The sequence below is a fragment of the Gadus macrocephalus genome, chromosome 19 (genome assembly GCF_031168955.1).
Source record: "Gadus macrocephalus chromosome 19, ASM3116895v1".
NCBI lineage: Eukaryota > Metazoa > Chordata > Actinopteri > Gadiformes > Gadidae > Gadus > Gadus macrocephalus.
The window spans coordinates 4,454,243-4,481,631 of NC_082400.1; the positions used below are offsets into that span (position 1 = coordinate 4,454,243).

Below are 27,389 nucleotides of genomic sequence, written 5' to 3' on the forward strand. Positions count from 1 at the left end.
TAAATCTTTATGACCGTATAGGGAGGTAGGGGCGGAGCTCGTTTTTAGTTTGACTCCTGTTGGTTGGAGTCAAACTAAAAAATACCTTATATGGACAACCAAAAAGAAACACTTCCACTGCTGTCTTCAGATTTATTTATTCATATTTTTCAGACTTTAGGGCAACAATGATGCCACTGCCCATGACACCAGGGGCTGTCTAGGGTACATATTCTTGCTGATGCTAGTTAAGACAGGTGGAAAAAGCTTGGCAGGGCTTGCAGAATGCTAACTAGGCTAATGCTTAGCATTCTAATGCCGAGTCAGCCAATTTTGAGGGCTTAGGAGTGTGCTGCGCATGATAAGGCATACCATGCTAATGCTAATGCTAACCATGCCAAGTCAGTCAGACTTGTGGGCCAGGAGTGTGCTCACTCGGATGCGGCCGTCCATGGAGGCTGTGAGGCAGGTGCCACAGTCCAGCGCTGAGCTCCAGTCCAGCGTCACCACGGGCGACCGGTGTCCGCCTAGCGACAGGGATGCCTGCTCCTCCAGGGCCCCTCCCCCAGCCTCGCCATTGGTCAGCTTCACGGGAGAAAGACAGAAGGGAGAGTTTAACAGAGAGAGTTTAGCAGCTGGGCTGTCCGTTTTCTGTCCAAGACAGGATTGAGTTTCTCGGAAAAAGTTGTAGCATAACTCAGTATATCGCTCATTTCCTACACAACATTGCTTGTTATAGTGCTTATAAACAAGGACATTACTCCAAAAATGACCACAAAGCTGGCATGCATCGGAACAACCCTTTCTAGAGGGTAAGTCAGTCTACCTTGTAGATCAGCCCCCCATGAGCCGAACACGTCAACACGTGGCGCCCCTCCGAGTCGAAGGCGAAGAGACGACCCCTCGGGACCTGGACCTGCCCAACATGGAGGACACGGTTATAACAACTGGACCTGCCCAACATGGAGGACACGGTTATAACAACTGGACCTGCCCAACATGGAGGACACGGTTATAACAACTGGACCTGCCCAACATGGAGGACACGGTTATAACACCTGGACCTGCCCAACATGGAGGACACGGTTATAACAACTGGACCTGCCCAACATGGAGGACACGGTTATAACAACTGGACCTGCCCAACATGGAGGAAACGGTTATAACAACTGGACCTGCCCAACATGGAGGAAACGTTATAACACACAACTGGACCTGCCCAACATGATGGACATGTGGGGCACCGTATAGTACATTTGAATATATATATGTGACATATATATATCTATATCTATAACGTACCTGCTTGTATCCACTATAGCCTGACAGAACAAAGGGCCCTGTTGCATCCTGGGAAAGCTGCTGCTCCGACTGCTTCACGCCACAGCGGTGGATGTTCCACTGGACAAACTACACGGACACACACACGCACATGCACACACACACAAACTGTTGCTTGAATATACACGCACTTGTGGGAGTGTGTCTTATTGAATGGGTGTGAGTGTGTGTGAGACAGAGAGAGTGTGTGTGAGTGGCTGAGTGTGGGGCCCACCTTGCGGTCCTCTCCTACACTGTAGACGGTGTTCTCGTCGTAGCTGAACTCCACGCTATACACCTCTCCATCGTGAGCTTTCCAGCTCATAGCACTCTCACACCGCTGCATGTCTGATACACAGCATGTTGGAGCATGTTAGCCACATATAGCATGTTGTAGCATGTTAGGCTGATGTATTGTGTTATAGCACGTTAGACAGGGTATTAGACACATATGGCAAGTCTCTAGCATCTCTACCTACACTGCATGGTGGGTAGTGTAGTCTCTACCAACACTGCATGGTGGGTAGAGTAGTCTCTACCAACACTGCATGGTGGGTAGAGTAGTCTCTACCAACACTGCATGGTGGGTAGTGTAGTCTCTACAAACACTGCATGGTGGGTGGTGTAGTCTCTACCAACACTGCATGGTGGGTAGTGTAGTCTCTACCAACACTGCATGGTGGGTAGTGTAGTCTCTACCTACAGTGCATGTTGGGTAGTGTAGTCTCTACCAACACTGCATGGGGGGTAGTGTAGTCTCTACCTACAGTGCATGGTGGGTAGTGTAGTCTCTACCAACACTGCATGGGGGGTAGTGTAGTCTCTACCTACAGTGCATGGTGGGTAGCGTTGCCTCTGCCTGCAGTGAATGGTGGGTAGTGTAGTCTACCTACAGTGCATGGTGGGTAGCGTTGCCTCTGCCTGCAGTGTATGGTGGGTAGTGTAGTCTACCTACACTGCATGGTGGGTACTGTAGTTTCTAGATGCAGTGAAGGGTGTGTTGTGTAGACACTAGCTACAGTGCAAGGTGATCTCTACCTACAGTGTAGTGTAGTAATATGCCTGATGATAGCCAGATGTAGAATTGTAACCAGTTACAGTGTGTTGGCCAGATGCAGCACGTGTCCCAGACACAGCATGTTCGCGAGAAGTGGCATGTGAATCACTCTCCTCCTCCTGTCTTACCAAACAGTCGTATGACGCCGTCAGCTCCTCCACTCACAAGCAGGTTTCCGTTGTGGTTGAACGATGAGCAGTTGATGGCTGCAGTCTCGGAATCTAATGACAACTAAACATAATAGTAAGCTCTATTAGGGTTGGCTAGCTATAGTGTAATGTATACATTAGTGTTTAATAGTTTGTTCTATTAGGGATAGTAAATTAACTTTACTAGGGATGAAGGTTGTCCTTATTAATTCATCAATCCAAGATAAATTGCCAGACTAGAAGCTAGCCGTTTGCTGACAGTTATTCGATTATTTTTTATACAAAAGTCTTGGTAAACATTCTAATGAAATGTGACAGTTAAGTAGTGGAGTATAGTTTGTCTCTAATCCCCAGTGTGGGGTATTAGTTTATTCATAAGTATTATTAATATTTGGACTGCTTGCTGTGTGTGAAAACTTCCTGTGACTGTGTACCTGCTGTTTGACAGTCTTGGTATCCCAGAGCAACAGGCGGCCGGTCGCCGTGGATACAGAGGGACGGGGCCCAGTGGCGGGAACACCAGCGGATGCTGCTGTCGCAGCGGAGCAGACGAACGACGAGCCACTCGGGCTGCAGGCGAGTGACAGGATACTAGAGAGGAAGAGACACTGGATTAAAATATACAGAAATATAAATCTAGAGAGAGATAAAGCGATAGAGAGAGACTAGGGCCACCAACAATATGAGAGCGAGGGAGTGACTAGAGCAATCGTCAGGATGAGAGTAGAGAGAAACAGAGATATTGAGAGAGACAGACGGACAGACATACCGAGGGTGTGTGTCGTCAATGGTCATCTCATAAAGATTTTTCTTTGCTTCCGTGTCGTAAAGTCTAACGGTTCCAACAGCGCTGCCTAATAACAGCTACACAAACACACACACGATTGTTTCCATGTTGGGATAGAAGGCTAATACAACCAAATGTAATGATAAGGCTAATCATATTACGGTAATAACATATAGAGAGAGACACTTACCAGTCGGTCAGGCTTGCTCGCCCATTCTAGAGACAGCAAAGGAAACTTGGACATTATGGTCGCTTTGGTCTGCATGATGGGGTTAAATGACCACACCTAAAAAGACATGGTTAACTTTACAATTTGATAAGTTTTAGCACTTAAAAAGATACTATTAGTATGAGTCTGAATATCCTTCTCATAACTGGCCCCTCTGGCAGGTAAGTGAACTGCAGCCGGCTCAAGCTTACACATTAAGAGCACCTGAGAGTGAGCTCCGTGGGTTGAGAAAATAACAATCATCAACTAATGATAGTTATAATAGTTAATATATGTGAACGTCCAAACAGACATTTCTTAGATGTAACTAAAATAGAATAAATAACCAGAGGCTGTGGAGAGAATCGGGGAAGGGCATAAAGTTAAATTACAAACTGTTCATATATTGCCCTGTTTAAAGCGACATATGCATGAAAAAAAATCATACAAAGTACCTTTAATGAAAATTATATTTTAATGATTTTGAAAATAATTATTGTGATTATAAAAAAAGGGTTAGCCCTTATCATATTTATTATGAATATGGTGTTACCTTGACAACACCGTCAACGTCCAAGCTAGCCACCCGACGACCTGAAACATCAACCCTGGAGAAAGAGCGAGATTTAAGAACTGTGTAGTCTCTACCTGCAGTGCATGATGGGCAGTGTAGTCTCTACCTTGTGCATAATTGGTTGTGTAGTCTCTACCTGCAGTGCATGATGGGCAGTGTAGTCTCTACCTAGTGCATGATGAGTAGTGTAGTCTCTTCATATGGTGCCTGATGTGCAGTGCAGTCTCTACCTAGTGCATTATGGGCAGTGTGGTCTCTGCTTATGGTGCATGATGCGCATTGTAGTCTCTACCTAGTGTATTATGGGTAGTGTAGTCTCTACTTATGGTGCATGATGGGCACTGTTATCTCTAACTAGTGCATTATGGGCAGTGTAGTCTCTACATATAGTGCATTATGGGCAGTGTAGTCTACCTAGTGCATGATGGGCAGTGTAGTCTCTATCTAGTGCATGATGGGTAATGTAGTCTACCTAGTGCATGATAGGTAGTGTAGTTTCTACCTGCAGTGCATGATGGAGGAGTGGTGTTCGCTGTACTCTTCTTGGCTCAACTTGATGAAGGGAGGCTCAGAGGAAGCCCCGCCCCCTTCCGTCTCAAGCCCCGCCCCTCTGGTGGTTGAGGAAGAGGAGGAGTCAGGAGGCGTGTCATCGCAGGGGGCGGAGTCCACAGCATCGGCCTCGCCTGCGTCGGCCTATTTGTCATAATTCCAGAAAAAAGAAACGATGTGTCCTTGAAGCTTAACTCTTTCCTGGTTGCTGCACAAACGCTGCTCCACACATCCCCACCTCGCCGCCGGTGCGGTTAGGAGGCTGAATACAGGGCTGTGGTGGACAACTTTGTCACATGGTGTGAGCAGAACCCCCTGCAGCTCAACACAACTTAAACCAAAGAGCTGGTGGTGGATCTGAGGAGATCCAAGAAGACACCAATGACCCCAGTTTCCATCCTGGGTCATAACGTGGACATCGTTGAACACTACAAATATCTCGGGGTGTTCATCGATAACAAACTGGACTGGACTAAGAACACTGAAGTCCTTTACAAGAAGGGACAGAGCCGCCTCTATTTTCTGAGGAGGCTCCGCTCTTTTAACATCTGCCGGACTATGCTGAGGATGTCGTATGAGTCTGTGGTGGCCAGTGCTATTCTGTTTGCTGTTGTGTGCTGGGGCAGCAGACTGAGAGTAGCAGATGACAACAGACTCAACAAGCTGATCAGGAAGGCCAGTGACGTTGTGGGGGTGGAGCTGGTCACTTTGACAGCAGTGTCAAACAGGAGGATGCTGTCGAAGTTGCGGGCGATCCTGCAGTATGGCTCTCACCCTCTCCACAACGCTGTGGTCAAACAGAGGAGCTCCTTCAGCGAGAAACTCATTGCTCCTAAATGCACCACTGAGCGCCACAGGAAGTCACTCCTGCCTGTGGCCATTAAACACTATAACTCCTCCCTCTGATAATCGAACAAATGACTATTTCAAATAAACAAACTATAATTTATTCATTCACTCTTCATTTTCATTGCTATTTGCACATAAAACAGAATGTAAATATTGTATTGTAAATTTTTGAATATAACCCACTAAGAGATGTCCACATTCACCAAGTGATGTCCACTTCTTACTTTATTCCACTTCTTACTTCATTCTTACTTTTATTTTATTGTATTTTATTTATAATTTTCTATTTATAATCTTATCTTCCATGCTTGTAATTTCTATTTGTACGGAGCACCTGGAACGAAACAATTTCCCCCCGGGGATCAATAAAGTTTTCTGATTCTGATTCTGGGTGTCCCTTCATCGTGACGTCACGTTTAGCATTTATTTAAGAAGCATTTGTGGTCCTATAAGCTGAATCCTAATAAGTAAGCTTGACTGAGACAGGAAGTGGTACCGTCAGTGGGGGTGGTTTGGAGAAGAGCTCCTTGCGTTCCTTCTCGTGGTCCTGATGGCGTCTCTGTCTGGGGTAGGACTGGCCCGCCTGGTCGCTGGGCGCTGGTTGTTGATTGGCCGACGAGGTGGACTTGGAGTCCTTGACTGATGCTGGATCCTTGGACTTTGTTCCCTAAAACAATCCCACAAACATAATATTTAGAATGCATCCTAATATGTTCTAGCATATCTTTTATATCCCGATACATTGCATATATTATTTATGATGATATATATATTCTATAATATCTAAAATACATCATAATATATGCTTTCATGATCGATAATATATACTAATAGAATATCTATAATATATAGCGTGTCCCTATAAAATATTCTCGCCTGATAAAATATATTGTAACTATATATAATACATCCTAGACTGATATATCCTCAATTATACAACGGGTGGCTTAAATCCAGCGATCTGATTGGTTCCTAACTGTTGTATAATGAGCGTATTCATAACTGCTATGATGCCCAATCATTTTGTGAAAGTTTGCATATCACTCCGCGCCTGGAAGTAGAAACAGTTACAAAGTAAAAAAGATATATTGAACGATGGAGAGGGTGTAAATGTTGTTACTCCGGGAGTGAGCAAGGCGATGGAGAGACTAACGAAAGCTTAGGCACACGGCGAGTGAACTGCTCCATAGGATAAATTGCCGGCGAACTGCTCTAGCCGAGCCTTCTCTCGGAGGGACGCTAAAGTGTGTTGCATAGCGACCGTCGTTCATTTTGAAGGCAGCCAGGAGGGACTACTTTTTTGTATTCTTTAATAAAACGGCTACTTTGACTTTCTTGGTTTCTTTTCAAATGTAGTGTGTCTATGACTTTCGTTTTGCCATAATAGTAACCGTTGTATAAAAGCAATAGATCACTTCAGTCAGTGGTATGTGCTCATTATACCACTGTGAAGGGGGTCGCCGGCCCTCCGCTGCGCGTCGGGGCCGGACAACGCCCCTTAACAGTGGTATAATGAGCACATACCACAGCCTGTCGTGATCTATTGCTTAAATATACTCTCATGATACATATTATTTTATATCTTAATATATCATCTCATAATAGGTAATATATCTGAATATAATATCTAAAATAGATCTCAACTATAATATATCATTATATATCCTATCATATCTATAATATTATATAGTCATAAAGTCAATCATATAATCTTTAACATGGCCTAATATATTCTATATATCTCTACAGATATGAACTTATTTTTATTTAGATGTGAAAAAATGCGTATTTATATAATAATGTTACCATCCTGTATACTCCCATGAGATGCCAAGTTGGAGTCGGCTAGCTTGTCGCTAAAGGTCAAAGAATGCACGCCCACTTAGTGCTTTTTGCATTGTTTAATCGCCACGGAATTGATCTAAAAGGACCTTAAAGAGCCAGTGTACCCAAAATATTTCTGGTAATTTGTCTTATAGTATTGTCAACACAGTAATCTATGACATTTTATCACTGCTACTTAAATAATTCCCCAATTCAGAGGAAATAGGGGTAGAATCCTATCCTACCCTCCCCAAAGCACTACGTGAGCGTTCCACTATTCTGCGAAAGCAGGTGGCATTCTTTTCATGACATCAGACTAACTTTTCAGAGGTATTCTGATGCCACGACCAACTGTATGTTTGTGTGAGCTCTGCCTGGGCAGCAGTGGACTGCGATGTCCACGAGAAAGGCTTTTTCGGCAACTTATTGTGCAACGCAACAATGTGTGTGTGGTTGGTGAGGCTCCGTCTGAGCAGTGATTGGTTCAATGTCTGCATCAGAGTGTAAGGCTTCCTGGACACCTACAGTATACATTACGGTGTGTGGCAGATTTCCTATACAACAAGGCTTATTATAACACTCTTAACAGTAACACAACGATGGAACTAAAAAGTATCATGAAGTTTGTGTGGGTCGTAACCACGGGGATTATGGTCCCCATCTTTTCTAAAACTCTCAGACCAGAACACATTTTTTAAATCACATAGTGTTCGAATCCCAGCTGGCTCTTTAAGTTTCACCTGATTGGCTGTGCAGGGCTCCTTCCGGCCCAGGCTGCTCTGATTGGGTGAGGAGGAAGAGGAGGCGGGGCCATGCTGGGAGTTCCTGGCCGGGATGCTGCTGCGCTTAGCCTGCGGTAGGAACGTAGAGAAGAAGTTCCGGGAGGAGGGGCTAGCTGCCGCTACAGAGCTAACGCCGCTAGCTAGCGATGCAGCTCGCTGGCTCGAAATTAAGTCTCTGAGAGAGAGAGAGAGAGAGAGAGAGAGAGAGAGAGAGAGAGAGAGAGAGAGAGAGAGAGAGAGAGAGAGAGAGAGAGAGAGAGAGAGAGAGAGAGAGAGAGAGAGAGATTAGCGACAGGTAATATTAACAAATTATGTATATATATATATATATATTGACTATGGCAACATTAACTATTCAACAACACTAACTCATATATATTTAGTTCATACTATTATATGAATCTGTATTCAGTATTGACCATATTAGGTAATACTAACAAATTATTATAAATGTACTATTGACTATAGGTAATATTAACAGATACTGTTAATAGTAAGAAATGAATATGTATGGAGTATTCTCCATGGGTCATATTAATAAATGAATAGTATTGACTACAGCTTGTATTAACATGTGAACATGGGCACTAGTCTCACAGCTCGCTGTCCCCGAGGCGGTCCATGTGCTGGACGTAGGGCGGCAGCTTGTGTTGGACCCGGCTCTCCATCGCCCCCTGGGGATCCAGGACGGCCGCACGGCCCGAGCTCTGCTGCGCAAACAACTGAGCCCAACATTAAGGTTAAAGACACACTGGAAATGAAGGTTAATAATGAACCCCGGCATTATGGTTAAAAATGAACCTCGGCATTAAGGTAAAAAACTAACCCTGACATTAAGGTTTAAAACTAACCCCAACATTAAGGTTAAAAATTATCCCCAACATTAAAGGACAACTCCGGTGTAAAATGGATCTTGGATATGTTTAATATGATACCGAGTTGGAATATTCGTTTGGGAGCAAAAAAGCACGTAGGCATTTATAACTTTGTAAGTGTACAGATTGTTTTTTAAAACAATCTGTACACTTACAAAGTTGTCAATGCCTTGTTTTATATGTTAAGACCCTTATTATACTACCAAAGAAGTGTCGGGCTACTTTTATCCTTTTAAGTGGTTTAAAATAGCGATTTAGTTTTTAACCATAACACATGCCCCTATCGTTCCAAGTTTATAGCTTTTTTATAGAATCGGCTAAAAACAGCCAACTGAAGAATGCGTCTATATTAGTTTTTGTGCTCCAAAACAAACGTTCCAATTCGTTATCATACAAAACATATCCCAAATTCATTTTACACCGGAATTGTCCTTTAAGGTTAAAAATGAACCCCAACCTTAAAGGTGCAATACACATTTTAAACATTCAGTGTCTATGTTACATATTGTACTTTTAATAGCGATCTGGGAACATTTGAAACAATCAAACAATGTAATGCAATGAATAAACACTCATGTTTGGTGCAGCCTATTCTAGGTATCTCAGGCTTTTAGTGCTGCTTATGCTGCATTTGTGTCATGAAGAAGTTATACTAATAATTAACACCTTCCGAGATGCGGTTCATGCAAGTTGAAAAACTTTCGACTGCCATCTTCCATATCCCACATGACATAAACACCATTACTTTAAATAGCTAGCAGTTGAAGCTAGTGGTTAAGTGTTGCTGAGCTTCATGATAGTCTCACCATCTGTCGTAGCTGCTGATTTTCCTCTGCTAGCATGGTGGTGTGCTGTAGCTCGGCGTCGAAGCTCAGCAGCGCTGGCTGGGGTGAGGGAGGAGTCAGGGAGAAGAACTGGGAATGCTGGGAAGCTGAATATTGGTGGCTACAAGAGATGGCGAATAGAGATGAGGAAGAGAGGAAGAGAGCAAGAAAGAGAAAGAGAGAACCAACACCTTTTTATAGTATTTTATATTTATAGTTTACTCTGCCAACCTTATTATCTATGTTTTATTTTAACTGCTTGTGCAATGTACATTTTCTATGGCAGAACCCTTTTTTGAATTGTGACAGACGGTTATTTCCAAAGATATGCTAACTTATTAGCACCAAGGATTTGCAAACTAATATGCTTGATAGCAACTAGGATATGGTAACTATGCAAAATTGTTAGCACCAAGGATATGCATGCACTGGAATAGTGCGGACAGGAAGTTGTGCAGGGACACCAGGAAGGTGTCAGTCCACTGGCGGGAAAAGTACAGCGCAAAGGTGGGGTTCTGCTCAGGCGCAAAGATGAAGGGGAGGGCGAACCAATCACGCCACTCCGCGGCCCCCTGAAGCTCCGCCCCCATTCGCTGAAAAAACTCCTGGGTCCTTTCCTGGTTCCCTTTCTGGAAAATACACAACATTTATCATGTTAACAATATTAACGTTAATATAATATTGACTATAATAATATCCTTCTGGAGAATTGGGAACATTAATAGAGGTGTGATGTTTTGCATTCTCCATTTTCTTTATAACTGCATGTTTTCACGCTGCCTACATTTTCATCAATGAACACTCGTGGTCGTTTATGTCGTTTGAAAAATACTTTTTCTAAGTTGGATACAAATTGGATTTTGAAAAGACATTTTCAATCTGTATCACAGTGACGTGACACAGGAACTAAAGACTGCCTCGATAGGCCTACATATATGTGACCCAGTATATTTGGTTGTATATCAGGTTGACCTGTATGGCGTTGACGACATAGTAGCGGTACAGGCTAGTGGTTAGCTTAGCGACGGCAGGCGCATAGCCCTCCTGCAGGCGGGAGAACAGGCGGCGCTCCAGGTGACCCCAGTAGTCACGCAGAGCTGACAGGTCAAAGGTCAAGACCAGCTGGAGCAGTTGCTCGACGATACGATCCACCTGGAGCGAGAGAGAATAGGAAGGAGGGTTAGAGGGGAGCTGTCCCAAAAAGAACTACCGCAAAACTGGACAACTGAAGTCCTTGGTCCAAACGTTTTGCAATTTTTTCACATCACAGGTATAAGACAGTCCCCTCTTGTGTGTGATAATACACAACACTCATAAGACAGTCCCCTCTTGTGTGTGATAATACACAACACTCATAAGACAGTCCCCTCTTGCGTGAGATAATACATAAGGCAGTACTCTGTCATCAGAAGGTACACAACACACAACACGTACGAAGCAAAACAACACACGTACAAGCAACACAAAAGTCACGTAGGAAGCAGTTCCCCCTTGTGTCAGAAGACAGCAGAGTGTCACGGTTCCCCTTTTGGTGCTTCAGAGTGAGAGAGGGGAGAGAGTCAGACAGGAAGTGCCTCCTACCCTGAGGCCTCGCTCGCGATCCGCTTTGATCTCCGTGTCCAGGTGTCTCAGGGCGGAGCTGAAGCCGCGGTATGTCAGGTACTCCCTGACCAGCTCGTCCGTCCTCTCGACGGCAGACGACATGACCTCTGACCTCTGAGCCTAACACACTGCCTGAACCGCCGCGTTGACCTCGTTACTCGATGGACGGATGAGGTTTAAAACAACCTTTTTAGATAACACACACAAATAACACACACACACACACACTCACACACACACACACACACACACACACATCCGCTGATTCAATTACAAGTGAGGAATTAATGTGAAATCATCTCACAGGGCGCACACACAGAAAAAACAACCAGAGGCCAGGAACAACACCTGTGTTGTTGTGGTCCGTTTGATGTTATAAACAAGCCATCAGATTACTACCAGCAATTACAATAATAATATCTTATAACAATACGCTTGTTTAGAATCTACATTAACACACGTCATTTAACACATTTAGCTTTGCAGTTATGTTATAGCTGATGTATTGTGCTTGTTCGTTTGTGTTACATGTCACACGTGTATTTCAAAGGTTTGCACATGAAGTATCGTCTCTCGGGTAAATAACAGACTTGGGTGAATAACGGTCTAGGTTCGACTCTAGGTCCACCCGGGAAACGTTCACAGACACGACTGTTAGAAAGCCTGGATGAGTGAGATTTAAGGGGCTATAAAGTGAACATTTCACCTACCGACTTATGTTCCGTGTTTTGTTGGGTCTCGCCTCTCTTCTTTGTCACATGATCTGACACGTGACGACACTGTGGCGCTATCAGATGGTTTTGTCACATGACCTATACATTGAACCCCGAGATTTGTTATATACACAACGTATACATTTTTAACATGTTTTGCATTTTAAAATACCATTCTACGATTTTATATGTTTATATATATATGTTTTATATATATATATATATATATATATATATATATATATATATATATATATATATAAATATAATCATATGGTTTAGACATGTGTGAATATGTCTGAATGAGTGAATGCATGATTCATCAGCCGTGAAATATGTAAAAAAGTTATTTCCCGTTAACATTGAAAGTAAATTATCTGGGAATTATTTGACGATAGAAAAACAAATAATCTGCACAACCTCTCTGTTTAGTTTAACGGGAAAAATGTTCACACTAATGATATTGGATAAATTGTTGCGTCACAAATCGTTTCCCAAATCATAGTAAACATTCAAAAAATAATTACTACTAGCATTACATATTCTGCAGACATGAAATATATAAACATATATTTATTTATATTAACAACATGTATATTATATAAACAATATATACAAGTTACAGTGTAACGAAATATCAGATCAACGAGAAAATGGCTTTTACTTTAGTCCAAGGGACACGATAAATCACCAATTGACATCCTCGGGGCATGTCCTGTGTGGGTGTATCCTGTGGGGGCGTGTTCTGTGTGGGCGTATCCTATGGGGGCACGTCCTGTATGGGGGTGTCCTGTGTGGGTGAATCCCATGGGGGCGTGTCCCGTGTTGGTGTATCCTATGGGGGCGTGTCCTTTGGGGTCGTGTCCTGTGCCGGCCAATAGGAGGCGGCGCTCATCGACTGCCCCTGGACAGACACCTGGCGTATCGTCTGTTAGGAGAGACACAGAGAGCAGCTCCTCCTCCTCTTCCTGCTGCTGCTCCTCCTCCTGCCCGTCCTCCCCGGGGAGTTGGTCCAACCAGGCGGGGACACGGTGGGGTATGGAACCTAAAGACCGTTCACAAGCACTTCAATAATCAGTCAGCCTATATACATACACTATAAACTCTACGATCATTTCATTTCCATGATGAACTTGTCATTACTAGTTTTTATTGTTAGTTTTGAAAAAGATCATTAACCTGCTTTTTCCCAGAATCCCGATGGGCTCGCAGCCAGCTGGCCATCCATTGGCTGTTGCGGGTTGGCGTGGCCATACAGGGCGTGGCAACACTGAGCGTGGCCAATCCTGTTTAGGGGGTGGTGTGATCTCAAAATGGGAGATGGGCTTTGGAGGTGGGAACAATGTACAGAGTGGGCATGTCCAGGGGGCTGGTAACTGCGACTATAGTAGGCGGTGCCTAGGTCTCGGAAAGAGGCTGATAAGTGGGAGGAGCTAAGGCAGTCTGCCCCAATCACTGGTCCGGCAGACTGGAGAGGAAAAGGTGATTGGTCAATTCATAACAACACTGTCTAATAGTGAAGATTGAAGTCATATACAACATGTTTTGCATTGTTTTCACCTGTGAGTTCTGGAGTTGGGTCACTTCCTGTCTGCTCAGACACTTCCTGTCCATGTCTTCGTCCCTCCACCTGAAGGACAGAGACACATGTTACAGGGAATAGGACCCCTAACCCTGCAGGGTTAGTGCCTAGCTCTACCCACTGAGCTACACAGGGAATACAATCCCAACCCTACTTGTTGGGTGAGGGGGCGTGGCTTCGGTCCCTGGCCCCGCCGGGTGGTCCACTTGAGTGGCAGGAGCCCCCCGGCTGAGGGCTGAAACAGTTGCCCGGGCGACAGAGGGAGCGGTGGCGGAGGTCTGGAGAGGGCATGAGAGTATTTTCTTCTTCTTTTTTTTATTATATTACATTTATATTGATTGCATTACAGATTATATTCAGATTTAAAAGGGATCGACTTTTTGTTATATTCCTTCCTAAATCCCTCTATTAAACATTATGGTTATTCAACGTTTTGAGATCCCTTTAAATAATACATATATGATATTGCATCATATTTTGTAATGAAATAAGGGTATGAGGTAAGATGTGAGAGGAGAGTTAAAGCCCCACCAGTGAGGTAGGCGGTCGTTTTGGTAACCGGCAGTGAGCCATCACTAGGGATGGCCAGAAGTTCCTCCGTTGTCAAATCCACCTCGTCTTCGTCGGCACGGCAACGCAGGGAGGTGGTTGCCGGGAGCGACAGGGAATACAGCTCTGACTCTGTCAGCAGCTCGGTGAGGACTACGGGAGAGAGAAAGTGTGATGGTACAACATCGAACACCATGATAAGACCCATTTAATCTTAATTTAGAGTAGACCATTTATTAGCAAATGATTTTAGTTTGGTCATGTATGAGCAACGATTTCTTGATAGAAAATAAGACAAAATCAGAAGCTCTGCATTCACCAGAATCTTTATATCAATAATATATGGACATTTAATTCTCCTCCTTCATGACACCATATGTTACATTACAATCACACCCAGCATGACGCCGGTCTCACCGTCTCTGTTGCGCAGAGTCCCAGGTGGTCGGGGGCGCCCAGGCTGGGGGGAAGGGGTGCCGTTCGGCAGCAGGTCTAACCGGGGCCCCGTGGAGCGCGACAGGGCCCCGGGGGACAGGTGCCACCGCTCAAAATCAGCGATGTAGGCATCCAGCGCCGCAGACGCTGAGGCAAACTCCTGCAGACAAGTTAAGCCGGACAGGCGGTGAACCAGTCGACTTTTCAACCAGGCTGTCAAACAACCAGTCTGGGCGAGGTTAGGGCATGTGGTCAGGGTAAGGTAAAGCGAAGGGTTACTGTTCAGTTTGTTTAGGGGTAGGGTTTGGTAGGATGCACACAAAGGTGTGCATCCTGCATGTATGCAGAGATTCATGTCTAAGTCATTTAACGTATTTTCAATGGAGCAGACTGTCTGCGTTTCAGAAACCCGGATTTGCTCACGGATTCGTGTACATTTGTGGTTGTAAACGCTATACTGCCCCCTTCCCCTTCCTGTTCACGTTAAATGACGCGAGGTATAATGCAGGCAGCTCAGCAAAGATCCACGTTGTGTGTCCGAGTCCCGACGTCGTGGATCTTGAATTACACACTCGGGCTACACTAAAGTGTAAACCTGCCTATGTAGGTCAGGGCTCCACGCCGGTCATCACAACAAAAGGTTTGGGGTTAATGAGGGTCAGGGTAAGGTTACCTAACTTAACCCAAAACCTAACCCTACGGCCCACCCACGTGGTAACACGTGGGTGGGCCGTGGTGGGCCAGGCGAGGGTTAGGGTTGAGTTGGGTCAGGGGTAGGGTACGGTAAGGCTGTTCACCTGGTCTCCACAGCGTATGGTCTGGTGGGCGGGAGGCAGGTGTCCGCTGCAGGACATCAGCGTGGTGACGGTGGACCCAGGGGACACTGGACGCTCTTCGTCCCAATCCATCCTGGACGTCACAGAGCTCAAAGTTCAGTTCGTTACCTGTATTTTCCACCTTTCTCAACTAAGAAATACTCCCATTTTGGCTCTTACATATTCGATGTGTTTTCTTTTTGAAACAATGTTGAATAGTCGCTGTGTTTGGGATAGATATAACAGTATGTAGTTACAATGTACGTCCCCAACCACTACGTCACGTCAAAACTACATGGCAGGATACATGGGTAAATATACATTCTTTAGATTGATATCATGTAAGATAGTGCAGTGAGGTGAACAACATTACAGAATGTAGAGTGAAAAAAAAAAGGCTTCCCCACGCTACCGGCAAACGGTTTAGACAGAATTAAACATCTAAACAAGAACAAGAAGCGGATTTGATGTGATAATTTATAGGAAGGCAGTCAAAAACATTATATTCACCCTGGCTGTGGTCGTAAGAAAGTAAACAAACTTATAAACAAACCTCAACAGCAGAGAGGGTGCCTAGAAACATGGAGCCAATTCAAGCCCGCCACACTGGTGACGCAGCTGGGTAAACGGCGCCCCTATTGGTGCGCTGCCGTCGTGATGCGTTCAGAACAACTGGGAAGGCTGAAGAACCAATCAGCTGTTCCCAAAATTGCCTCTTCCATGTCCGTTGTTTAACGCCCGCAAGCTTTTATCCAAAGGCAATCCAACGTGTTCACATCTAACGTTTTTTGTGATTTTCTTTGTGTTTTTTGTGATTTATTTTCAACATTATCATTACTTTATCAATAAGTAACGAGAAAAAAAATTTAACTGGGAAACATCAATATAACCACATATCATAAAATAAATAATATAAATTAATACAAATCTCATGCAGAAACATACTGCTGTATACGGGAACAAAAAAAGGTACATTCCTCTTTTTGTTTAAATATAGAGGCGATGTAAACACCACCACTGCTATGCTGCTATACATATGTTTGGAGGTCAGTACGAATAAATAAATCACAAATCTAAATATATATATAGGGGAAAATAATAAAGGAAAATAAATCACACCTCTGATACATCAGCTGGACCGGACAGCCTTCTTATACCTCTTACATTTACTACTGCAGTGCAGTAGGCTACATGTGGAACATGTACATACCATTCAACACTCCATTTTGATGCTTACCTACCAGCCAAAGCCCTGCTCTGCAACCAGAAGGCCCAACATCCTATCCCTGTCTATCATCCCCTCTTGGCGGCATGACCCTCCGCCTAACAGATGTTGAATTGCCTACGAATGCCTTCCCGTAACCCCAGACTCCCAGACCCCTGGCCAGGCACGCTACCTCCCCTCCCCAGACCTACTCTTCATCTCTGTCAAGCAGAAGGAACCTAGACCCCGACCTCTGCCGCCCAATTTGAACCTCATTGCCAGCAGCCCCCCACACCCGCACAAGAAACCCACCGGACGTCATGCTCTTCATAGTTGATATTGTTCAGATAAATTACATATGTTTATACTCATATCAATATACTTATGTTATTCTACATGAACAGAGAAATATGGAAGAATCTCAAACAATGATTTCAATAAAAAGTTTTAATTAAGACAGTTTTTATCGACTGAAAGTAATTTCTTAACACTCTAGACTTGAAGAATTAACCCTTGAATAATTCTTTCTAGTTTTTAAAGTTTTTGTCCGAAGGGAATCCAACAATAATTATACTTCGCATTATTCAACATTATCATTAATATATCAATAAGTAACTTAAAAAAAACAATTTAACTGGGAAACATCATTATAACACATATCATAAAATAATTAATATAAATAATACAAATCTCATACGGGAACATACTACTGTATACGGGAACACAAAAATACAATATACTTTCATGTTATATAAAAGTGAATGATACAATTAAATAGGAATTTATAGATTATACATATGAGGACAATCACATTAAGAGTTTTCCCACTGTTTTGTCTCCTCTACTTCCTCGTCTTTCTCAGCATCTATGCCATGCCCTTCTTTCGCATCCTCAAACTCTTCCATCGCATCCTCAAACACTTCTTCCTCCTCTACCTCCACCTCCTGCATCCCTCCTGAGTTTCTCGATCTCCTCGTCCCGTCCTTTATCTCATCTACCTCCCCTTCCTCTGCTTTATCTCCCTCCTTCAACTCCTCCGACCCATTCATCTTCTCTAACTTCTCCTTCTCCTCTTCCTCCTCATCTGTCTCCTCCTCTTCATCCTCCTCCTCCTCCTCCTCCTCCTCCTCCTCCTCCTCCTCCTCCTCCTCCTTCTCCTCCTCCTTCTCCTTCACCTCCTCTACCTTTGGTGTGCATGTCCATCTCCTCCACCACTGCATCACCAACTCATATTTCTCCTTCTCCTTCACCTCCTCCTCCTCTACCTCCTCCTTCACCTCTTCCTCCTCATCTGTCTCCTCCTCTTCATCCTCCTCCTCCTGCTCAACCTTCACCTCTTCCTCCTCATCTGTCTCGGCCTCTTCATTATACTCCTGCTCCACCTTCACCTCACCTCCCTCCTCCTCCTCTACCTTCTCCTTCACCTCTCCCTCCTTATCCGTCTCCTCCTCTTCATTGTCCTCCTCCTTCTCCATCTCCTCCTCCTTCATTTTCTCCTCATCCTGATCCACCTTGACCTCATCTACCTTCTCCTTCACCTCTTCCTCCTCATCTGTCTCGGCCTCTTCATTATACTCCTGCTCCACCTTCACCTCACCTCCCTCTTCCTCCTCTACCTTCTCCTTCACCTCTTCCTCCTCATCTGTCTCCTCCTCTTCATCACCCTCCTCCTCTACCTCCTCTTGCTCATCCTTCACCTCTTCCACCTCTTTATAGTCCTCCTCCTCCTGCTCAACCTTCACCTCTTCCCTCACCTCTTCCTCCTCATCTTCAATATTCTCCTCATCTTCATTATTCTTCTCCTTCACCTCCTCCTCCTCTACCTTCACCTTTTCCACCTCTTTATAGTCCTCCTCCTCCTGCTCCACATTAACCTCATCGACCTCCTCTACCTTAACCTCCTCCTCCTTCACCTCTTCCTCCTCATCTGTCTCCTCCTCTTCATCATTATCCTTCTCCTGCTCCGCCCTAACCTCATCTACCTCCTCTACCGTAACCTTCACCTCCTCCTCCTTTACCTCTTCCTCCTCATCTGGGTCCTCCTCCTCTTCATCTTCCTCTTCCTTCACCATCTCCTCCCCCTTCACCTGCTCCTTCACCTCTCCCTCATCTTGCTTTTCCTTCACCTCTTCCTCGTCTGTCTCCTCATCAGCATCCTCTACCCTCCCCTCCTCCTGCTCAACCTTTTCCTCTTCTAGCTTCTCCTTCACCTCTCCCTCCTCCTTCTCCTCCTCCTCCTCCTCTTCCTCCTCCTCCTCTACAGTGTTTCTCCAGCTCTTTCTCCACTCATTCACCTCCTCTGCGTTCTCCTTTTCAACCTTCACCTCCTTCACCATTCCTGCGAATCTCCAGCTCCTCCACCACTGCTTCATCTCACCCTCCGTCACCTCCTCATTAACCTCATCCCCATCTGTCTCATCCTCCTCCTTCACCTCCTCCAGCTCAACCTTCACCTCCTCTTCCTGCACCTGTACCTTATCTATTTTATTTTCCTCCTCCTCCACCTCTTCCTCCTCCTTCACCTCTTCCTCTTCCTCCTCAACCTGCTCTGTCTCTTCATCCTCCTCCTCCTCCTCCTCCTCCTCCTCCTCCTTTTCTCTCACCTCTCCCTCCTCCTCTCCTGGGGATATCCAGCTCCTCCTCCAATCCTTCATCTTCTCCTCTAATTGATCCTCCCCCTTTCCCACCTCCTCTGTTGCTCCCTCTTCATCATTTTGCTCCTCCTTCTTCCCCTCCTCTTCAATCTCTTCCTCCTCCACCTCTTTCTCTTCCTCCTCATCCTGCTCTTCCTCCTCCTCCTCGTGCTCCTCCTCCACCTTCTCTCCTGCCTGTCTCCAGTCCTTCCTCCACTCTTTCATCTCCTCCTCTTCTTTCTCCTCCTTCTTTTCCTTCACCTCCTCCTTCACTCCTGCGTACCTCGAGCTCCACCACGACGGCAACACTTCTTCTAGTTTATTTTCCTCCTCCTCCACCTCTCTCTCTTCCTCCCCATCCTTCTCTGTCTTCTCCTCAGCCTCCTCCTCCTTCTCCTCCTCTTCAATCTTTGCCTCCTCCAACTCTTTCTCTTCCTCATCCTGCTCTGTCTCCTCTTCATCTTTCACCTCCTCCACCTTCCCCGCTTCCCCATCCTCCTCCCCATCTTTCTCATCCTCCTCTTCTTTCTCCTTCTCCTTTTCCTTCACCCTCTCCTTCTCTCTTGCATATCTCGAGCTCCTCCACCACGGCACCACCTCTTCTTCTTTATGTTCCTCCTCCTCCACCTCTTCCTTGTCCTCCCCTTCCTGCTCTGTCTCCTCCTCCTTCTCCTCCTCCTCTGTCTCCTCCTCTTCCTCCTTCTCCTCCTCCTCTGTCTCCTCCTCCTCCTCTTCCTCTTCCTCCTCCTCTTCCTCCTCCTTCTCCTCTCCCTCCTCCTCTCCTGGGGATCTCCAGCTCCTCCTCCAATCATTCATCTTCTCCTCTAATTGATCCTCCCCCTTCCCCTTCTCCTCTGTTGCTCCCTCTTCATCATTTTCCTCCCTCTCCTTCACCTCCTCTTCCCCATCCTCCCTTTCTTTCTCATCCTCCAGTTCCACCTCCTCCTCTTCTTTCTCCTCCTCCTTTTCCTTCACCTCCTCCTTCTCTCTTTGGTATCTCGAGCTCCTCCACCACGGCACCACTTCTTCTAGTTGATCTTCCTCCTCCACCTCTTTATCTTCCTCCTCCTCCTGCTCTGTCTCCTCCTCCTGCCCCTGCTCCTCAATCTCCTCATCCTTCTCTCCTGCCTTTCTCCAATTCCTCCTACAATCGTTCACCTCCTCCACCTTCTCCTCTTCCCCATCCTCCTCCTCCTCTTCCTCCTCATCCTGCTCTGTCTCTTCCTCCTCCTTCTCCTCTTTCTCTGTCTCCTCTTCCTCTTTTTCTCCTGCATATCTCGAGCTCCTCCACCATGGCTTCACTTCTTCTATTTTATTTGCCTCCTCCTCCTCTTCCACCTCTTCCTCCTCCTCCTGGTCTGTCTCCTCATCCTTCTCCTCTTCCTCCTTCTCTGTCTCCTCCTCCTCAGTTTCCTCCTCCTTCTCTCTCGCCTGTCTCCAGTCCCTCCTCCACCCTTTCACTTCCTCCACCTTCTCCTCTTCCACCTCCTCGTCCTCTTCTTCTTTCTCCTCCTCCTTTTCCTTCAACTGCTCCTTCTCTCCTGCATACCTCGAGTTCCTCCACCACGGCTTCACTTCTTCTATTTTATTTTCCTCCTCCTCCACCTTCCGTCTTCCTCCTCCTCCTGCTCTGTTTCTTCCTCCTCCTCTTCCTCCTCCTGTACCTGCTTTTCTTCTGCGTATCTCGAGCTCCTCCACCATGGCTTCACTTCTTCTATTTTATTTTCCTCCTCCACCTCCTCCTCCTCCTCCTCCTCCTCCTCCTCCTCTCTTCCTCCTCCTTTGCGGCGTATCTCCAGCTCTTCTTCCACTCCTTGAGGTCTGGACGGCCATCATCGGCCCAGAGGCCCCGCCCCCTGAGGAGCAGCACTTCCTCCTGCACGCTGTTAGCCTGCACCTCCCTGTGGAGCCTCCAGGCGCTCCTCCAGCCGGAGTCCACCTCCTCCTTCTCCTCCGGGCGGTGGAACGCCCGCCAGGAACTGCTCCTCCACGCCGCACCAAACTCACGGAACCGCAGACGAAGAACCTTCATGGAGCCCTCCTGCCTCTCCTCCTCCTCTTCAGTCTCCTCCTCCTCTTCCTCCTCCTCCTCCTCTTCTGTCTCCTCCTCCTCTTCAGTCTCCTCCTCTTCAGTCTCCTCTTCCATCTCCTCTTCCTCATCCTCTTCCTCCCCCTCCCCCTCTGTCTGTTCACAAAATAGAAATGTTTATGATATTAAAACAACATGAATATCTGTTGGAATATTAGTAGCATATATTCGTGGTATATATTTGTGGTATTTATACGTACTATAAACAAGCAGTATATATTAGTGGTACATATTAGTACTGTGTATAAGTACTTTATAACATCGTGACGTTGTTTCGGGGAAATTGCTATACAAATATCTGTGGTCCTCTGTCTGCAGTTAGCTGTTTTCTGTTTTGCATTTTTTTAACGTGTTTTTGCTCTCATTAAATGTCCTCATTGTTTGTTGGATAACCCCTTTGTCTAACGGCAGTGGCTTCGTCCAATCGTTTTCTTTTGGAAGTAGAGAACATTTTTGAGTATAGAAGGTTACACAATGCTTTTTCCACAATATTCAAATTTATTGAGATTGACCTGTGTATTAGTACTGTATATGACTACTGACTAGCATATATTAGTAGTATATATCAGTACTGTATTTGAGTAGTATATATTAGTTGTATAAATAAATACTGTACCTTGAGGGACTGAGTAAGAAGGAAGCTGGCAGCCAATCGGCTCTTCTCTAAAGCGTTGGCATGGTGATGCTGGGAAGTTAGTGATGGCATACACCATCTAGAAATACAGACCAACAAATAGACAGACAGACAGACAGACAGGCAGGCAGGTAGACAGATAGACAGGGAGAAAGTCAGAAAGAGGGATTGATAGATAGAGAGAGAGAGAGAGAGAGAGAGAGAGAGAGAGAGAGAGAGAGAGAGAGAGAGAGAGAGAGAGAGAGAGAGAGAGAGAGAGAGAGAGAGAGAGAGAGAGAGAGAGAGAGAGGGGGAGAGAGAGAGAGGGATGGATGGATGGATGGATGGATGGATGGATGGATGGATGGATGGATGGATGGATGGATGGAGAGAGAGAGAGAGAGAGAGAGAGAGAGAGAGAGAGAGAGAGAGAGAGAGAGAGAGAGAGAGAGAGAGAGAGAGAGAGAGAGAGAGAGAGAGAGAGAGGGAGGGAGGGAGGGAGGGAGGGAGGGAGGGATGGATGGATGGATGGATGGATGGATGGATGGATGGAGAGAGAGAGAGAGAGAGAGAGAGAGAGAGAGAGAGAGAGAGAGAGAGAGAGAGAGAGAGAGAGAGAGAGAGAGAGAGAGAGAGAGAGAGAGAGAGAGAGAGAGAGAGAGAGAGAGATAGATAGATAGATAGATAGATAGATAGATAGATAGATAGATAGATAGATAGATAGATAGATAGATAGATAGATAGATATCGTTATAGATACATAAATAGATAATGGTAATACCTGCTCTGTGGGCGGAGCATCCAGGACAGGTCGTTCCAGTTCCTTGGCTCTGCACCCTCGTCTGAAGTGGGGTGAGCTCCTGCCAGTCGCCAGGCAGAGTTCCAACCTGGGAGAAAGACGTCGGCCATCTTGGTTGTCCCAGCGGGGGGTTCTGTGTCGGCCGGCGGAGCAGTTACAGACATTCTCCAGGCCTGCTGCCAGTCGGGACGCTCACACTAAAGAACCAGAATATGATTGATATTTATATTAGTCTATAGCGATTCAAATATGGTTCATTATTGATATGAAATTACAATTATTAAAATAATGACGTTACTCTCACATAAAATAAAAATCCTATTATTTATATTATTCATAATACTCATAATAATAATAAAAATCCATAGCTCTTCACTCTGCTGGCCTCTGAGGGCAGAGTGCCTTTTGCAACTGATAAATGCATACATCACCACCCCTGCTTTAACATGAGGCTGCTGCTATTCTGTCAGCCCTGAAGACAACGCCCCTCTCCAGATCCACCATACTGTCTAAAGCAGTCTTTCTAAAAAAATGAATAATATTGTTATTTATTTTTTTAAGGTTTGATCCCTTTTTTATGCAGAGTAAGATAGGAAGGGAAGGGAATTTCTCCCCCCGGGTATTAATAAAGTTTATCTTATTTTATCTTATGTGGTTGATTGACTGTTTGATAACCATAGCTGCACTTAAATATAAGCCTACCTGTTTGGCATGATTATTTAAAAAAACGTTCAACTAGAAGCATGTTTTTGATAGTACTAATGTTCGTCTTGTTCTGATAATTTTATTTATAATATTGAATCTGGTATGAAAGGCTAGCGTACATGTGTTTGTTTTACTGATGAGAGGACATTAAAAAAATTAGATAGCCTGCTAAATGCATTTATTTGGTCACATTTATGAAGTATTTAATACGTATTGTGATTTATCTCTTCAAAATGGCTAGTTTAAGATCACATACAAGGTGATGCAGAAATGGCAGTAAAAATGGTCAGGAATGTTCATTTATGCACAAATTTGTTCTTTTCATAATTTATAGATAGGCGAATTGGGTCTTGGTTGGTCATTTGAAAAGGTTGGTCCCTAGGAAAAAAGTTTGGGAAACCCTAGTCTAAAGCATTGGTTCTCAAACGGTGGTACTGTAGGATGCACTATTTCGTGGTATGCAGAGGAATTTTCCGCTATATTTTATCATTGTCATAATGTTGGTACTTGGTGAGACAAATATTTCCTCAGGTGGTACGCGGTATAAGAAGTCTGAGAACCACTGGTCTAAAGTAATGAAAGTGCTGTATAGAGTGGAGTCGACCTGTGTCTCCAAGGCCAGCAGCTGGGGGGTCTTGTCCTGTGGTTCAGGGGGGGGCCGGCTGGGCCACTCCCTGTCCCACCATGGCTTCTGCTGCCTGAACACAAAGATCATGGTCTTCCAGGTCGTGGCCCACACGGGGAGGCAGTAGCCCCCCACCCGCGGCTGATACCTGCCCAGGGACCGGCTCTCCGTCACCACCTCCCACGCCTGGCCCTCCCCCACGCCGGTGGGGCCGGGAGGCGCTGGGCTGGGCTTCACCTTAGAAGAGATAGGACAAGATAAAGTAATGGGTATTTGATTAATCATAGATGGAAAACGTATGTGTAACCGGAAAATAGGACCGCAGTGTAGAAAATAACCATAGCCTTTCCATGCTAGTACATTGCTGCAGATGCTAAAGGCTAAGTGTACCATGTAAAGACTTAATAGAGATTAAACCCCCAAATAAGCATGAAAAACGCCAGTCACGTTTCTAACTACTACTTTTATCAAAACGCGGGCCCCTTGAAAAGATTAGTCACACTTTTAGAGCCACTGTTGTTAAACTAGTTGTTAAACTTTTCCCAATGCATGGGTTTACATTTCATTGTCGGATCATTCGCGCTCTGGGACACGATGCAGTAGATACATTTGCGTGAGCAAGAGCACGAAAGCGCTTGATGCCGGGTTAGCTAGATCACTGGCTGTATGCTAACCAGTTTCCAGGAGTCTGTCCATCCCGGGCTGGCCTCCTCCTCTCCGCCCCTGGCGGCTCCTGCCCGGGACCTCCTGCCCGGGCTGATGGTGCTCCTCAGCGAGGAGGTTTGGTGACAGCGCCCCCTCTTGGTCGGCTTGAGGGTCTTCCACGACTCCCCCCAGCAGAGCTTCAGCAGGTCCACCTCCACCTTCCTCTTCACCAGCCGGGGCGGGGGCGGGGACGCCTTGCGACGAGGCGCAGCAGGGGGGGGGGGAGGAGGTCTGTCGGGCCGTTTCAGGAACTTCCTGAAGTCTATGACCCTGCCCGTGTTCCCCTTCCCCTGGGACACACGGTCCTGCATTTCCTTAAAGAGGCTACATATGACACACACACACACACACACACACACACACACACACACACACACACACACACACACACACACACACACACACACACACACACACACACACACACACACACACACACACACACACACACACACACACAACTGGTGAACACCACTGGTAATACTACTGATAGTTCACCTAGACTCTGCATATCCACCCCTTCCCACTCCTCCTATTTATTGTATGTATGCCCTGGTACTTAATGTATGCGCTGATTGTATGTGGTACCTAGTTATAGTACTTAGTTATAGTACTTAGTTGTGCAGCATCTTATCCTAGCGAGCTTTGTTGTGTACGGGGAATGGGTTAACCTAGCGATTGTTAGTGCTTTGCTTGGTTCTATGGACATCCTTACTGTACCGACAGCTATATATTGTTTCAACTTCTTCTGATAAATGTGACTGTAAATCGCTTTGGATTAAAGTTTTGGAGTAAAGCTAAATTCCCTAAATGTAAAAGTAAATGTACACAAAATTGAAAAAACGTTAAAGTTGAATTTCCTAAAAAGGATGTTTATTGAACCTTTTTCCTTATATTTCATATGAGCAATCAGCTCCTCATTCTGAATATTTGTATGCATAATATGTGTATGAAGGATAAATATTGCATGAGTAGATGCAATTTATCCATTTTTCTCACACATAAGCAATTAACTTTCAATTGAATTATCTAAAAATCGATGTTCACTATTGCTTATCATAATACTAGTCCAAAATACTACCTATCCTATATTTTTTTTCATGGTAAGGTTTTTTGTAGCAGATAGTTAGCAAAGTGACGAAACTGCCAGATAAGAGGGTTAAATAGGAAATGCAACAGGTATTTCTCTCCTCCCAAGTAATTACAATATTTGAATATCTTAGAATAGTGAGCTCACTCATTGATGGCCGACTTGGTGTTCTTGATGCTCTGTGGTTGGTTGTCAATGCTCAGAGTTTTCTTTTCCGATTGGTCCCTTGGCTGGACTCTTTTCTCCGGTTGGCTCTTGGTGATGCCTGTGGCTCTCTCCTCCCCAGCCCTCATGACCTCAACTACACAAAACAAAACACATCAGAACTCATAGGCCTACTTAAAATACTATAGGGTTGTTCAGACACGGGTTGGCAGGGAGTGGCAAACACATAGGATTGTACTCCTGTTTCCTCTAAATTTCTTATTTTAGCAACAGGGACAAAATGGCATGGCATATGGCAGATGTTCTCAACATTGTTGTATATGCAGACACAAAAAATAATTCAACACACATCGCAAAAATTCCAAAAAATAATATAAAATCAAGCATGTGAGTTCAAAGAAAACTTGAAAATGTGAAATCTTATTTTTAAACTATCAAATGTTATTGATCGGAATCATTATGCCTCTTTTAATGATGTTTTTGAACCGTTCGTTTTTGACGAATGAAGTCAAAGAATACATAGCAGGAAAAACGAATCCCACAAAGAGGAAGTCTTAAATCCAAACATAAAACCGAGTGATTATCAGTGAGGATCATATTATATTAAGGTAGTGATCCATAAGAGAGCTCAAAGGTCCTTAAGGGTCATCGTTTAGCGTGTGGATGTTTGAAATGACTGCTTGGAGGTGGCCCACATGGGACGTCCACTAAAGAACTTTCTTTCAACCCAGGCGTCTCTTAACTTTGGCAGCCTAACTCAGAGTAGTGTGATCCCTTTTTAGTAGCTCGCTGGCTCAGGCTCTGAAAGGACAGCATCTTTCTTAAAGTAGTCAAATACAATGAGAGTTTGTGGCAACATGAATAGATTGCTGTCACCTGACTGACGCATGGTGCTAACCTGGATATCTTCTCCCACAACCGTAAGAGGCTGGCCAATGAGTGGAAGCTCATGATAAGAGACCACCACAAACTTCCCATGCAGATCTAGACCAGCTTGTGCTCTTAAAGGCGCTGGAGTGCTTGAGAGATTCTCAGTGTTGTACTTGGAGTCTCTCATGTCTACTTTAACTGGCTTTTAACAAAGGCATTTCTTTCATTCTGGATCTTACAAAATGGTTGTGAAGACATAAGCTGGCGAATCTTAAGGGGGTCATATTATGCTTTTTTCCTTTGCCTTAGTTAGGAATATATCGTACCCTAACCCTCACCAAAAACACCCCTCATCAGTGCCGGAAACACCTAATTTGCAGTCAGCATTTACTGCAATCTGACCTCAGACCATTAAGTG

The 27,389-nt window shown here is 45.0% G+C and overlaps 4 protein-coding genes across 14 annotated transcripts in view; all 4 read right to left on the reverse strand.

Moving 5' to 3' along the window:
- Positions 1–118: 118 nt before the first annotated feature.
- On the reverse strand, positions 119–12,185 carry wdr91 (WD repeat domain 91). The gene is made up of 18 exons (XM_060038953.1): positions 12,090–12,185; positions 11,359–11,565; positions 10,750–10,929; positions 10,199–10,406; positions 9,760–9,842; positions 8,676–8,800; positions 8,037–8,253; positions 5,969–6,139; positions 4,577–4,767; positions 4,054–4,108; positions 3,483–3,578; positions 3,275–3,369; positions 2,940–3,096; positions 2,485–2,587; positions 1,535–1,647; positions 1,282–1,389; positions 806–895; positions 119–564 (listed from the first exon to the last, which is right to left on the reverse strand). The coding sequence occupies exons 2-18, from the start codon at positions 11,479–11,481 to the stop codon at positions 382–384; spliced, it is 2,298 nt and encodes a 765-aa protein (XP_059894936.1). The 5' UTR covers positions 11,482–11,565; positions 12,090–12,185; the 3' UTR covers positions 119–381.
- A 434-nt stretch (positions 12,186–12,619) lies between these two features.
- Positions 12,620–16,103, reverse strand: c19h18orf54 (chromosome 19 C18orf54 homolog). Of its 2 annotated transcripts, none has more exons than XM_060038968.1 (8): positions 15,984–16,074; positions 15,456–15,567; positions 14,641–14,818; positions 14,206–14,376; positions 13,829–13,952; positions 13,653–13,722; positions 13,272–13,560; positions 12,620–13,137 (listed from the first exon to the last, which is right to left on the reverse strand). In XM_060038968.1, the coding sequence occupies exons 2-8, from the start codon at positions 15,564–15,566 to the stop codon at positions 12,758–12,760; spliced, it is 1,323 nt and encodes a 440-aa protein (XP_059894951.1). In that variant the 5' UTR covers position 15,567; positions 15,984–16,074; the 3' UTR covers positions 12,620–12,757. The 2 variants fall into 2 exon arrangements, with proteins under 2 accessions (XP_059894951.1, XP_059894950.1); XM_060038967.1 differs by having other exon boundaries at positions 12,621–13,137; positions 16,027–16,103.
- Positions 16,104–17,109: 1,006 nt separating this feature from the next.
- On the reverse strand, positions 17,110–21,011 carry LOC132447915 (golgin subfamily A member 6-like protein 22). 9 transcript variants are annotated; one of them, XM_060038944.1, is made up of 3 exons: positions 18,651–21,011; positions 18,516–18,551; positions 17,110–18,383 (listed from the first exon to the last, which is right to left on the reverse strand). In XM_060038944.1, exons 1-3 carry the CDS (start codon positions 21,009–21,011, stop codon positions 17,490–17,492), a joined length of 3,291 nt encoding a protein of 1,096 aa, XP_059894927.1. In that variant the 3' UTR covers positions 17,110–17,489. The 9 variants fall into 9 exon arrangements, with proteins under 9 accessions (XP_059894927.1, XP_059894931.1, XP_059894930.1 ...); XM_060038948.1 differs by lacking the exon at positions 18,516–18,551 and having other exon boundaries at positions 17,110–18,074; positions 18,306–18,419; positions 18,561–21,011; XM_060038947.1 differs by having other exon boundaries at positions 17,110–18,074; positions 18,306–18,383; positions 18,516–21,011.
- Positions 21,012–21,024: 13 nt separating this feature from the next.
- The window catches only part of LOC132447923 (GRB10-interacting GYF protein 2-like), an 11,267-nt gene continuing 4,902 nt past the window's right edge, over positions 21,025–27,389 (reverse strand). For both annotated transcript variants that reach the window (XM_060038964.1, XM_060038965.1), the window contains exons 2-7: positions 26,084–26,237; positions 24,816–25,170; positions 24,121–24,378; positions 22,794–23,008; positions 22,016–22,112; positions 21,025–21,495 (exon numbers count right to left, since the gene is read on the reverse strand). In XM_060038964.1, coding sequence (XP_059894947.1) covers positions 21,025–21,495; positions 22,016–22,112; positions 22,794–23,008; positions 24,121–24,378; positions 24,816–25,170; positions 26,084–26,237 — 1,550 coding nt within the window. The remainder of the gene's footprint in view (positions 21,496–22,015; positions 22,113–22,793; positions 23,009–24,120; positions 24,379–24,815; positions 25,171–26,083; positions 26,238–27,389) is intronic.

What these genes read in the sequence shown, in the direction of transcription:
- wdr91 (XM_060038953.1), bottom strand. Translation starts at nt 11,481, where the DNA reads ATGTCGTCTGCCGTCGAGAGGACGGACGAGCTGGTCAGGGAGTACCTG. An exon ending in ATCGCGAGCGAGGCCTCAGG is followed by an intron (nt 10,930 to 11,358) that starts GTAGGAGGCACT and finishes CTCTCGCTCCAG; the next exon opens with GTGGATCGTATCGTCGAGCA. An exon ending in ACGTTGACGGTGTTGTCAAG is followed by an intron (nt 3,579 to 4,053) that starts GTAACACCATAT and finishes ATGTCTTTTTAG; the next exon opens with GTGTGGTCATTTAACCCCAT.
- c19h18orf54 (XM_060038968.1), bottom strand. Translation starts at nt 15,566, where the DNA reads ATGGATTGGGACGAAGAGCGTCCAGTGTCCCCTGGGTCCACCGTCACC. An exon ending in AACGACCGCCTACCTCACTG is followed by an intron (nt 13,953 to 14,205) that starts GTGGGGCTTTAA and finishes TGCCCTCTCCAG; the next exon opens with ACCTCCGCCACCGCTCCCTC. An exon ending in CACGCCCCCTCACCCAACAA is followed by an intron (nt 13,723 to 13,828) that starts GTAGGGTTGGGA and finishes TCTGTCCTTCAG; the next exon opens with GTGGAGGGACGAAGACATGG.
- LOC132447915 (XM_060038940.1), bottom strand. Translation starts at nt 21,011, where the DNA reads ATGGTGGAGGAGCTCGAGATACGCAGAAGAAAAGCAGGTACAGGAGGA. An exon ending in AGGAGGAGGACTATAAAGAG is followed by an intron (nt 18,384 to 18,515) that starts GTGGAAAAGGTG and finishes GACTATAAAGAG; the next exon opens with GTGGAAGAGGTGAAGGATGA.